The following is an 11,029-nucleotide window of genomic DNA, read 5'->3' as shown; positions in this document are numbered from 1 at the left end:
ATCACTCTCTCTCTCTCTTCCGGTTTCAGTTGCTCCCCACCATCACTCTCTCTCTCTCTCCGGTTCAGTCATTCCCACCATCACTCTCTCTCTCTCTCCCGGTTCAGTCGCTCCCACCATCACTCTCTCTCTCTCCGGTTCAGTCACTCCCACCATCACTCTCTCTCTCTCTCTCCTCCTGTTCAGTCACTCCCACCATCACTCTCTCTCTCTCTCCTGTTCAGTCGCTCCCACCTCACTCTCTCTCTCTCCGGTTCAGTCGCTCCCACCATCACTCTCTCCTCTCTCTCCCTCCTGTTCAGTCACTCCCACCATCACTCTCTCTCTCTCTCCGGTTCAGTCGCTCCCACCATCACTCTCTCTCTCTCTCTCCTGTTCAGTCGCTCCCACCATCACTCTCTCTCTCTCTCCTGTTCAGTCACTCCCACCATCACTCTCTCTCTCTCTCCCTGTTCAGTCGCTCCCACCATCACTCTCTCTCTCTCTCCGGTTCAGTCGCTCCCACCATCACTCTCTCTCTCTCTCCGGTTCAGTCACTCCCACCATCACTCTCTCTCTCCTGTTCAGTCACTCCCACCATCACTCTCTCTCTCTCCGGTTCAGTCGCTCCCACCATCAGTCTCTCTCTCTCCGGTTCAGTCGCTCCCACCATCACTCTCTCTCTCTCTCTTGTTCAGTCACTCCCACCATCACTCTCTCTCTCTCCGGTTCAGTCGCTCCCACCATCACTCTCTCTCTCTCCGGTTCAGTCGCTCCCACCATCACTCTCTCTCTCTCTCCTGTTCAGTCACTCCCACCATCACTCTCTCTCTTTCTCTCCGGTTCAGTCGCTCCCACCATCACTCTCTCTCTCTCTCCGGTTCAGTCGCTCCCACCATCACTCTCTCTCTCTCCGGTTCAGTCGCTCCCACCATCACTCTCTCTCTCTCTCCGGTTCAGTCACTCCCACCATCACTCTCTCTCTCTCTCCAGTTCAGTCACTCCCACCATCACTCTCTCTCTCTCTCCGGTTCAGTCACTCCCACCATCACTCTCTCTCTCTCTCTCTCTTGTTCAGTCACTCCCACCATCACTCTCTCTCTCTCCGGTTCAGTCGCTCCCACCATCACTCTCTCTCTCTCCGGTTCAGTCGCTCCCACCATCACTCTCTCTCTCTCTCTCCTGTTCAGTCACTCCCACCATCACTCTCTCTCTCTCTCTCCTGTTCAGTCACTCCCACCATCACTCTCTCTCTTTCTCTCCGGTTCAGTCGCTCCCACCATCACTCTCTCTCTCTCTCCGGTTCAGTCGCTCCCACCATCACTCTCTCTCTCTCTCCGGTTCAGTCGCTCCCACCATCACTCTCTCTCTCTCTCCGGTTCAGTCACTCCCACCATCACTCTCTCTCTCTCTCCAGTTCAGTCACTCCCACCATCACTCTCTCTCTCTCTCCAGTTCAGTCACTCCCACCATCACTCTCTCTATCTCCTGTTCAGTCACTCCCACCATCACTCTCTCTCTCTCTCCGGTTCAGTCACTCTCACCATCACTCTCTCTCTCTCTCCGGTTCAGTCACTCCCACCATCACTCTCTCTCTCTCTCCGGTTCAGTCGCTCCCACCATCACTCTCTCTCTCTCTCCGGTTCAGTCATTCCCACCATCACTCTCTCTCTCTCTCCTGTTCAGTCGCTCCCACCATCACTCTCTCTCTCTCTCTCCCGGTTCAGTCGCTCCCACCATCACTCTCTCTCTCTCTCCGGTTCAGTCATTCCCACCATCACTCTCTCTCTCTCTCCTGTTCAGTCGCTCCCACCATCACTCTCTCTCTCTCTCCGGTTCAGTCGCTCCCACCATCACTCTCTCTCTCTCTCTCCTGTTCAGTCGCTCCCACCATCACTCTCTCTCTCTCTCCTGTTCAGTCACTCCCACCATCACTCTCTCTCTCTCCTCTTCAGTCGCTCCCACCATCACTCTCTCTCTCTCTCTCCGGTTCAGTCGCTCCCACCATCACTCTCTCTCTCTCCTGTTCAGTCACTCCCACCATCACTCTCTCTCTCTCTCTCTCCTGTTCAGTCACTCCCACCATCACTCTCTCTCTCTCTCCGGTTCAGTCGCTCCCACCATCACTCTCTCTCTCTCTCTCCGGTTCAGTCGCTCCCACCATCACTCTCTCTCTCTCTCTCCGGTTCAGTCGCTCCCACCATCACTCTCTCTCCTGTTCAGTCACTCCCACCATCACTCTCTCTCTCTCTCTCCGGTTCAGTCATTCCCACCATCACTCTCTCTCTCTCCGGTTCAGTCGCTCCCACCATCACTCTCTCTCTCTCTCTCCGGTTCAGTCGCTCCCACCATCACTCTCTCTCCGGTTCAGTCGCTCCCACCATCACTCTCTCTCTCTCTCTCCGGTTCAGTCGCTCCCACCATCACTCTCACTCTCTCTCCGGTTCAGTCGCTCCCACCATCACTCTCTCTCTCTCTCTCCGGTTCAGTCGCTCCCACCATCACTCTCTCTCTCTCTCCGGTTCAGTCGCTCCCACCATCACTCTCTCTCTCTCTCTCCGGTTCAGTCGCTCCCACCATCACTCTCTCTCTCTCTCCGGTTCAGTCGCTCCCACCATCACTCTCTCTCTCTCTCCTGTTCAGTCGCTCCCACCATCACTCTCTCTTTCTCTCCGGTTCAGTCGCTCCCACCATCACTCTCTCTCTCTCCGGTTCAGTCGCTCCCACCATCACTCTCTCTCTCTCTCCGGTTCAGTCGCTCCCACCATCACTCTCTCTCTCTCTCTCCGGTTCAGTCGCTCCCACCATCACTCACTCTCTCTCTCTCTCCGGTTCAGTCGCTCCCACCATCACTCTCTCTCTCTCTCCGGTTCAGTCGCTCCCACCATCACTCTCTCTCTCTCTCCGGTTCAGTCGCTCCCACCATCACTCTCTCTCTCTCTCCGGTTCAGTCGCTCCCACCATCACTCTCTCTCTCTCTCCTGTTCAGTCGCTCCCACCATCACTCTCTCTCTCTCCGGTTCAGTCGCTCCCACCATCACTCTCTCTCTCTCTCTCTCCGGTTCAGTCGCTCCCACCATCACTCTCTCTCTCTCTCCGGTTCAGTCGCTCCCACCATCACTCTCTTCTCTCTCCCCGGTTCAGTCGCTCCCACCATCACTCTCTCTCTCTCTCCGGTTCAGTCGCTCCCACCATCACTCTCTCTCTCTCCTCCGGTTCAGTCGCTCCCACCATCACTCTCTCTCTCTCTCCGGTTCAGTCGCTCCCACCATCACACTCTCTCTCTCTCTCCGGTTCAGTCGCTCCCACCATCACTCTCACTCTCTCTCCGGTTCAGTCGCTCCCACCATCACTCTCTCTCTCTCTCTCCGGTTCAGTCGCTCCCACCATCACTCTCTCTCTCTCTCCGGTTCAGTCGCTCCCACCATCACTCTCTCTCTCTCTCCGGTTCAGTCGCTCCCACCATCACTCTCTCTCTCTCTCTCTCTGGTTCAGTCGCTCCCACCATCACTCTCTCTCTCTCTCCGGTTCAGTCGCTCCCACCATCACTCTCTCTCTCTCTCCGGTTCAGTCGCTCCCACCATCACTCTCTCTCTCTCTCCTGTTCAGTCGCTCCCACCATCACTCTCTCTCTCTCTCCGGTTCAGTCGCTCCCACCATCACTCTCTCTCTCTCTCTGGTTCAGTCGCTCCCACCATCACTCTCTCTCTCTCTCCGGTTCAGTCGCTCCCACCATCACTCTCTCTCTCTCTCCTGTTCAGTCGCTCCCACCATCACTCTCTCCGGTTCAGTCGCTCCCACCATCACTCTCTCTCTCTCTCTCTCCGGTTCAGTCGCTCCCACCATCACTCTCTCTCTCTCTCCGGTTCAGTCGCTCCCACCATCACTCTCTCTCTCTCTCTCTTGTTCAGTCGCTCCCACCATCACTCTCTCTCTCTCTCTCTCCGGTTCAGTCGCTCCCACCATCACTCTCTCTCTCTCTCCGGTTCAGTCGCTCCCACCATCACTCTCTCTTCTCTCTCCGGTTCAGTCGCTCCCACCATCACTCTCTCTCTCTCCGGTTCAGTCGCTCCCACCATCACTCTCTCTCTCTCTCCGGTTCAGTCGCTCCCACCATCACTCTCTCTCTCTCCTGTTCAGTCACTCCCACCATCACTCTCTCTCTCTCTCTCTCCTGTTCAGTCACTCCCACCATCACTCTCTCTCTCTCTGCGGTTCAGTCGCTCCCACCATCACTCTCTCTCTCTCTCTCTCTCCGGTTCAGTCGCTCCCACCATCACTCTCTCTCTCTCTCCGGTTCAGTCGCTCCCACCATCACTCTCTCTCTCTCTCCGGTTCAGTCGCTCCCACCATCACTCTCTCTCTCTCTCCGGTTCAGTCGCTCCCACCATCACTCTCTCTCTCTCTCCGGTTCAGTCGCTCCCACCATCACTCTCTCTCTCTCTCCGGTTCAGTCGCTCCCACCATCACTCTCTCTCTCTCTCCGGTTCAGTCGCTCCCACCATCACTCTCTCTCTCTCTCCGGTTCAGTCGCTCCCACCATCACTCTCTCTCTCTCTCCGGTTCAGTCGCTCCCACCATCACTCTCTCTCTCCATGGGGCTGCATGGTGGCACGGTGGTGAGCACGCTGTTACTTATCTGTGTGGAATTTGCACCTTCTCCCCATGTCTGTGTCTCCGGTTTCCTCCCACAGTCTGAAAGACGTGTGGGTTAGGGTGGATTGTCCGTGCTAAATTCTCCCTCAGTGTTACCCGAACAGGCGCCGGAGTGTGGCGATTAGGGGATTTTCACAGTAACTTCATTGCAGTGTTAATGTAAGCCGACTCGTGACACTAATAAATGAGAGAGAAACGGTGTCCTGTGCAATCAGTGCAGTGCGTGTCCTGTCGCGATGATGTGCCCCCTCCCTCCCTCCCTCACTCACTCACCGAGCAGCAGGCGTTCGCTCTCTCCACCTTGGTCAGGGTTTGTAGGTTTGTGTCGAACACGTTCATCTTCTCCACCAGGCAGCACAGAGCTGTTTCCGTCGCTTCACCCACCTTCTCAAAAACTCCTTTCACCTGCCAGGACAACCAATCGCAGGTCAGGGGAGAGTCGCGGGGAGAGTGGGGGAGGGTCGCGGGGGAAGGGCCGCGGGGAGAGTGGGGGAGGGTCGCGGGGGAAGGGGCCGCGGGGAGAGTGGGGGAGGGTCGCGGGGGAAGGGCCGCGGGGAGAGTGGGGGAGGGTCGCGGGGGAAGGGCCGCGGGGAGAGTGGGGGGAGGGTCGCGGGGGAAGGGCCGCGGGGAGAGTGGGGGAGGGTCGCGGGGGAAGGGCCGCGGGGAGAGTGGGGGAGGGTCGCGGGGGAAGGGCCGCGGGGAGAGTGGGGGAGGGCCGCGGGGAGAGTGGGGGAGGGCCGCGGGGAGAGTGGGGGAGGGCCGCGGGGAGAGTGGGGGAGGGCCGCGGGGAGAGTGGGGGAGGGCCGCGGGGAGAGTGGGGGAGGGCCGCGGGGAGAGTGGGGGAGGGCCGCGGGGAGAGTGGGGGAGGGCCGCGGGGAGAGTGGGGGAGGGCCGCGGGGAGAGTGGGGGAGGGTCGCGGGGAGAGTGGGGGAGGGTCGCGGGGGAGAGTGGGGGTGGGAGGGTCGCGGGGAGAGGGGAGGGTGGCGGGGAGAGTGGGGGAGGGTGGCGGGGAGAGTGGGGGAGGGTGGCGGGGAGAGTGGGGGAGGGTGGCGGGGAGAGTGGGGGAGGGTGGCGGGGAGAGTGGGGGAGGGTGGCGGGGAGAGTGGGGGAGGGTGGCGGGGAGAGTGGGGGAGGGTGGCGGGGAGAGTGGGGGAGGGTGGCGGGGAGAGTGGGGGAGGGTGGCGGGGAGAGTGGGGGAGGGTGGCGGGGAGAGTGGGGGAGGGTGGCGGGGAGAGTGGGGGAGGGTGGCGGGGAGAGTGGGGGGAGGGGAGGGGAGAGTGGGGGAGGGTGGCGGGGAGAGTGGGGGAGGGTGGCGGGGAGAGTGGGGGGAGGGTGGCGGGGAGAGTGGGGGAGGGTGGCGGGGAGAGTGGGGGAGGGTGGCGGGGAGAGTGGGGGAGGGTGGCGGGGAGAGTGGGGGAGGGTGGCGGGGAGAGTGGGGGAGGGTGGCGGGGAGAGTGGGGGAGGGTGGCGGGGAGAGTGGGGGGAGGGGTGGCGGGGAGAGTGGGGGAGGGTGGCAGGGTGGCGGGGAGAGTGGGGGAGGGTGGCGGGGAGAGTGGGGGAGGGTGGCGGGGAGAGTGGGGAGGGTGGCGGGGAGAGTGGGGGAGGGTGGCGGGGAGAGTGGGGGAGGGTGGCGGGGAGAGTGGGGGAGGGTGGCGGGGAGAGTGGGGGAGGGTGGCGGGGAGAGTGGGGGAGGGTGGCGGGGAGAGTGGGGGAGGGTGGCGGGGAGAGTGGGGGAGGGTGGCGGGGAGAGTGGGGGAGGGTGGCGGGGAGAGTGGGGGAGGGTGGCGGGGAGAGTGGGGGAGGGTGGCGGGGAGAGTGGGGGAGGGTCGCGGGGAGAGTGGGGGAGGGTCACGGGGGATGGGTTGCTGGGAGAGCGGGGGAGGGTCGCTGGGAGAGCGGGGGTGGGTCGCTGGGAGAGCGGGGAGGGTCGCTGGGAGAGCGGGGGAGGGTCGCGGGGAGACAGGGAGAGTGTCGTGGGCAGAGCGGGGGAGGGTCATGGGGAAAGGGGTCCCCCTCACGGGGCACCTGGAGAAAGGGTCACTCCCCACAGGGTGCCTCAGGAAAGGGGATCCCCCACAGAGGCAGAGCCGGGCGGAGAGATGAAGACAGAGAGGGAGGGAGGGGAATGTTACCTCATTATAATCCAGCGACGAGTCATTGCACATGGCACAGATTGTAGCCAGCTCCACCAGCGCATCGTACTGCCCACAGCGAACCACCTGCCCGTTCCTCAACCTGTCCCACAATGAGAAACACGTCAGCACGCGCGCCGGGGGACACGTCAGCACGCGCGCCGGGGGACACGTCAGCACGCGCGCCGGGGGACACGTCAGCACGCGCGCCGGGGGACACGTCAGCACGCGCGCCGGGGGACACGTCAGCACGCGCGCCGGGGGACACGTCAGCACGCGCGCCGGGGGACACGTCAGCACGCGCGCCGGGGGACACGTCAGCACGCGCGCCGGGGGACACGTCAGCACGCGCGCCGGGGGACACGTCAGCACGCGCGCCGGGGGACACGTCAGCACGCGCGCCGGGGGACGCGGACACGCAGCCGGAAACAGCCTCCTGCACACTCCCTCCCACTGACCTCCCCAAATGCTCTCAACCCAACTACTCAGAACCCACCGCGACTCCCCCACAGTGGCTGTTGCTCTGGCTCTGGGGAGGACACAGTCTGTGCCGGTGGAACTGGACGTTAGGGGAAGCTGCGTGGGACACGGGAGGAAGCAGATCTCCACTCCCCGCCAGGTCACCTCGGTGCCAGTGAAGACTCAGAGTCAGAGAGGTTTACAGCATGGAAACAGGCCCTTCGGCCCAACTTGTCCATGCTTCCCTTTTTTTTAACCCCGAAGCTAATCCCAATTGCCCGCATTTGTCCCATATCCCTCTATACCCATCGCACCCATGTAACTGTCTAAATGCTTTTTAAAAGACAACATTGTACCCGCCTCTACTACTACCTCTGGCAGCTCGTTCCAGACACTCACCACCCTCTGTGAAAAAATTGCCCCTCTGGACACTTTTGCATCTCTCCCCTCTCACCTTAAACCTCTGCCCTCTAGTTTTAGACTCCCCTACCTTTGGGAAAAGATATTGACTATCTAGCTGATCTGTGCCCCTCATTATTTTATAGACCTCTATAAGTTCACCCCTCAGCCTCCTACGCTCCAGAGAAAAAAGTCCCAGTCTCTCCAGCCTCTCCTTATAACTCAATCCATCAAGTCCCGGTAGCATCCTAGTAAATCTTTTCTGCACTCTTTCTAGTTTAATAATATCCTTTCTATAATGGGGTGACCAGAATTGCACACAGTATTCCAAGTGTGGCCTTACCAATGTCTTGTACAACTTCAACAAGACGTCCCAACTCCTGTATTCAATGTTCTGACTGATGAAACCAAGCATGTCGAATGCCTTCTTCACCACTCTGTCCACCTGTGACTCCACTTTCAAGGAGCTATGAACCTGTACCCCGAGATCTCTTTGTTCTGTAACTCTCCCCAATTCCCTACCATTAACTGAGTAAGTCCTGCCCTGGTTCAATCGACCAAAATGCATCACCTCGCATTTATCTAAATTAAACTCCATCTGCCATTCGTCAGCCCACTGGCCCAATTGATCAAGATCCCGTTGCAATTGGAGATAACTTTCTTCACTGTCCACTATGCCACCAATCTTGGTGTCATCTGCAAACTTACTAACCATGCCCCCTATATTCTCATCCAAATCATTAATGTAAATGACAAATAACAGTGGGCCCAGCACTGATCCCTGAGGCACACCGCTGGTCACAGGCCTCCAGTTTGAAAAACAACTCTCTACAACCACCCTCTGGCTTCTGTCAAGAAGCCAATTTTGTATCCATTTAGATACCTCACCCTGGATCCAGTGAGATTTAACCTTATGCAACAACCTACCATGCGGTACCTTGTCAAAGGCCTTGCTAAAGTCCATGTAGACAACATCAACTGCACTGCCCTCATCTACCTTCTTGTTCACCCCTTCAAAATACTCAATCAAATTTGTGAGACATGATTTTTCTTTCCTCGGAAAGGCAGCGCACACACTCGCAATGACCCAGGGGCCGCGGTAAACTTACACATCACCCTCCGGAGCGTAGGTGGATCCAGTGACAGTGAACTCGCTCAGGGTGCTCTGGTCTCCCACCAACTTCTCCACAATGAACATCTGCAAACAACACAAACTCTGTTATAGCCAGAGGGCCACCCAGGGAATGGAGGAGGGGGGGGGCGGCGCGGCGCGAGGGGGGGGCGGCGCGGCGCGAGGGGGGGCCGGCGCGAGGGGGGGCCGGCGCGAGGGGGGGCCGGCGCGAGGGGGGGCCGGCGCGGGGGGGGGCCGGCGCGGGGGGGGGCCGGTGCGAGGGGGGGCAGCGCGAGGGGGGGCAGCGCGAGGGGGGGCAGCGCGAGGGGGGGCCGGCGCGAGGGGGGGCAGCGTGAGGGGGGGCAGCGTGAGGGGGGGCAGCGCGAGGGGGGGCAGCGCGAGGGGGGGCAGCGCGAGGGGGGGCAGCGCGAGGGGGGGCAGCGCGAGGGGGGGCAGCGCGAGGGGGGGCAGCGCGAGGGGGGGCAGCGTGAGGGACAGTGTGAGGGGGGGCAGCGTGAGGGACAGTGTGAGGGGGGGCAGCGTGAGGGACAGTGTGAGGGGGTTGCGCAGGGCAGACACGGCGCCGCGTGCTATCGGGGGCACCGTACCCGGCAGACGGACATCTGGTTGGTGGTCAGCGTGCCAGTCTTGTCGGAGCAGATGACGGAGGTACAGCCCAGGGTCTCGACGGAGGGCAGGCTGCGGACGATGGCGTTCTTGCGGGCCATGCGGCGTGTGCCCAGTGCCAGGCAGGTGGTGATGACGGCTGGTAGACCCTCAGGGATGGCAGCCACTGCCAGGGCCACTGCGATTTTGAAGTAGTAGATTGCCCCACGCACCCAGGAGCCGCCGTGGACAGGGTCGTTGAAGTGTCCGATGTTTATGATCCAGACGGCGATGCAGATAATGGAGATCACCTTGGACAGCTGTTCACCAAACTCATCCAGCTTCTGTTGGAGCGGCGTGCGTTCCTGCTCCGTGGCCACCATCTCATCACGGATCTTCCCAATCTCTGTGTTCACTCCCGTAGCCACCACCACTCCAATCGCCTTCCCGGCTGAAATGTTCGTGCCCTGGGGTGGTGAGGGGAGGGGGTAGGAGAGAGAATGTGAGTGAAGCTGCACGGTAACCTCCTCCCCGAGACCCCCGGTCCCTCCCCGACACCCCCGGTCCCTCCCCGACACCCCTGGGTCCCTCCCCGACACCCACGGTCCCTCCCCGAGACCCCCGGTCACTCCCCGAGACCCACGGAGACTCCACGAGACCCACGGAGACTCCACGAGACCCACGGAGACTCCACGAGACCCCCGGTCACTCCCCGAGACCCCCGGTCACTCCCCGAGACCCCCGGAGACTCCCCGAGACCCCCGGTCACTCCCCGAGACCCCCGGAGACTCCCCGAGACCCCCGGTCACTCCCCGAGACCCACGGAGACTCCCCGAGACCCACGGAGACTCCCCGAGACCCCCGGAGACTCCCCGAGACCCCCGGTCACTCCCCGAGACCCCCGGAAACTCCCCGAGACCCCCGGTCACTCCCCGAGACCCACGGAGACTCCCCGAGACCCACGGAGACTCCCCGAGACCCCCGGTCACTCCCCGAGACCCACGGAGACTCCCCGAGACCCACGGAGACTCCCCGAGACCCCCCGAGACTCCCCGAGACCCCCGGAGACTCCCCGGAGACTCCCCGGAGACTCCCCGAGACCCCCGGTCACTCCCCGAGACCCACGGAGACTCCCCGAGACCCACGGAGACTCCCCGAGACCCCCGGAGACTCCTCAGCACTGTAATCCCCTCCCCAAGACCCCCCGGACCCTCCCTGAGACCCCCAGCCCCTCCCCCACCCCCAGCCACATCCCCACCCCGACTCACTGAAAACAACATGTTCTTCTTGTCCTGGTTGACAGCGCGAGGGTCGGGCACAGGGTCCGTGTGTTTAATCACAGAGACAGATTCTCCTGCAGGGAACAGAGCGATGGCAGTCAGAGCAGCTCCATAACACAACCCAACTCCACCCAATCCCAATCCCCACTGCCCACTGGGACAGAGTTATACCGACTGCCCACTGGGACAGAGTTATACCGACTGCCCACTGGGACAGAGTTATACCGACTGCCCACTGGGACAGAGTTATACCGACTGCCCACTGGGACAGAGCTATACCGACTGCCCACTGGGACAGAGCTATACCGACTGCCCACTGGGACAGAGTTATACCGACTGCCCACTGGGACAGAGTTATACCGACTGCCCACTGGGACAGAGCTATACCGACTGTCCTCTGGGACAGA

General features: G+C 61.2%; 1 protein-coding gene across 1 annotated transcript in view; it reads right to left on the bottom strand.

Moving 5' to 3' along the window:
- Nucleotides 1-4,904: 4,904 nt before the first annotated feature.
- The window catches only part of LOC144488561 (sarcoplasmic/endoplasmic reticulum calcium ATPase 2-like), a gene marked incomplete at its 3' end in the record, with an annotated part of 58,894 nt that continues 52,769 nt past the window's right edge, over nucleotides 4,905-11,029 (bottom strand). The window contains exons 7-11 of the mRNA XM_078206622.1: nucleotides 10,611-10,696; nucleotides 9,345-9,809; nucleotides 8,735-8,823; nucleotides 6,768-6,870; nucleotides 4,905-5,040 (exon numbers count right to left, since the gene is read on the bottom strand). Coding sequence (XP_078062748.1) covers nucleotides 4,905-5,040; nucleotides 6,768-6,870; nucleotides 8,735-8,823; nucleotides 9,345-9,809; nucleotides 10,611-10,696 — 879 coding nt within the window. The remainder of the gene's footprint in view (nucleotides 5,041-6,767; nucleotides 6,871-8,734; nucleotides 8,824-9,344; nucleotides 9,810-10,610; nucleotides 10,697-11,029) is intronic.

Source organism: Mustelus asterias, unplaced genomic scaffold, assembly GCF_964213995.1.
Source record: "Mustelus asterias unplaced genomic scaffold, sMusAst1.hap1.1 HAP1_SCAFFOLD_1665, whole genome shotgun sequence".
Lineage (NCBI taxonomy): Eukaryota > Metazoa > Chordata > Chondrichthyes > Carcharhiniformes > Triakidae > Mustelus > Mustelus asterias.
This window is presented reverse-complemented; position numbering and strand designations above follow the sequence as displayed.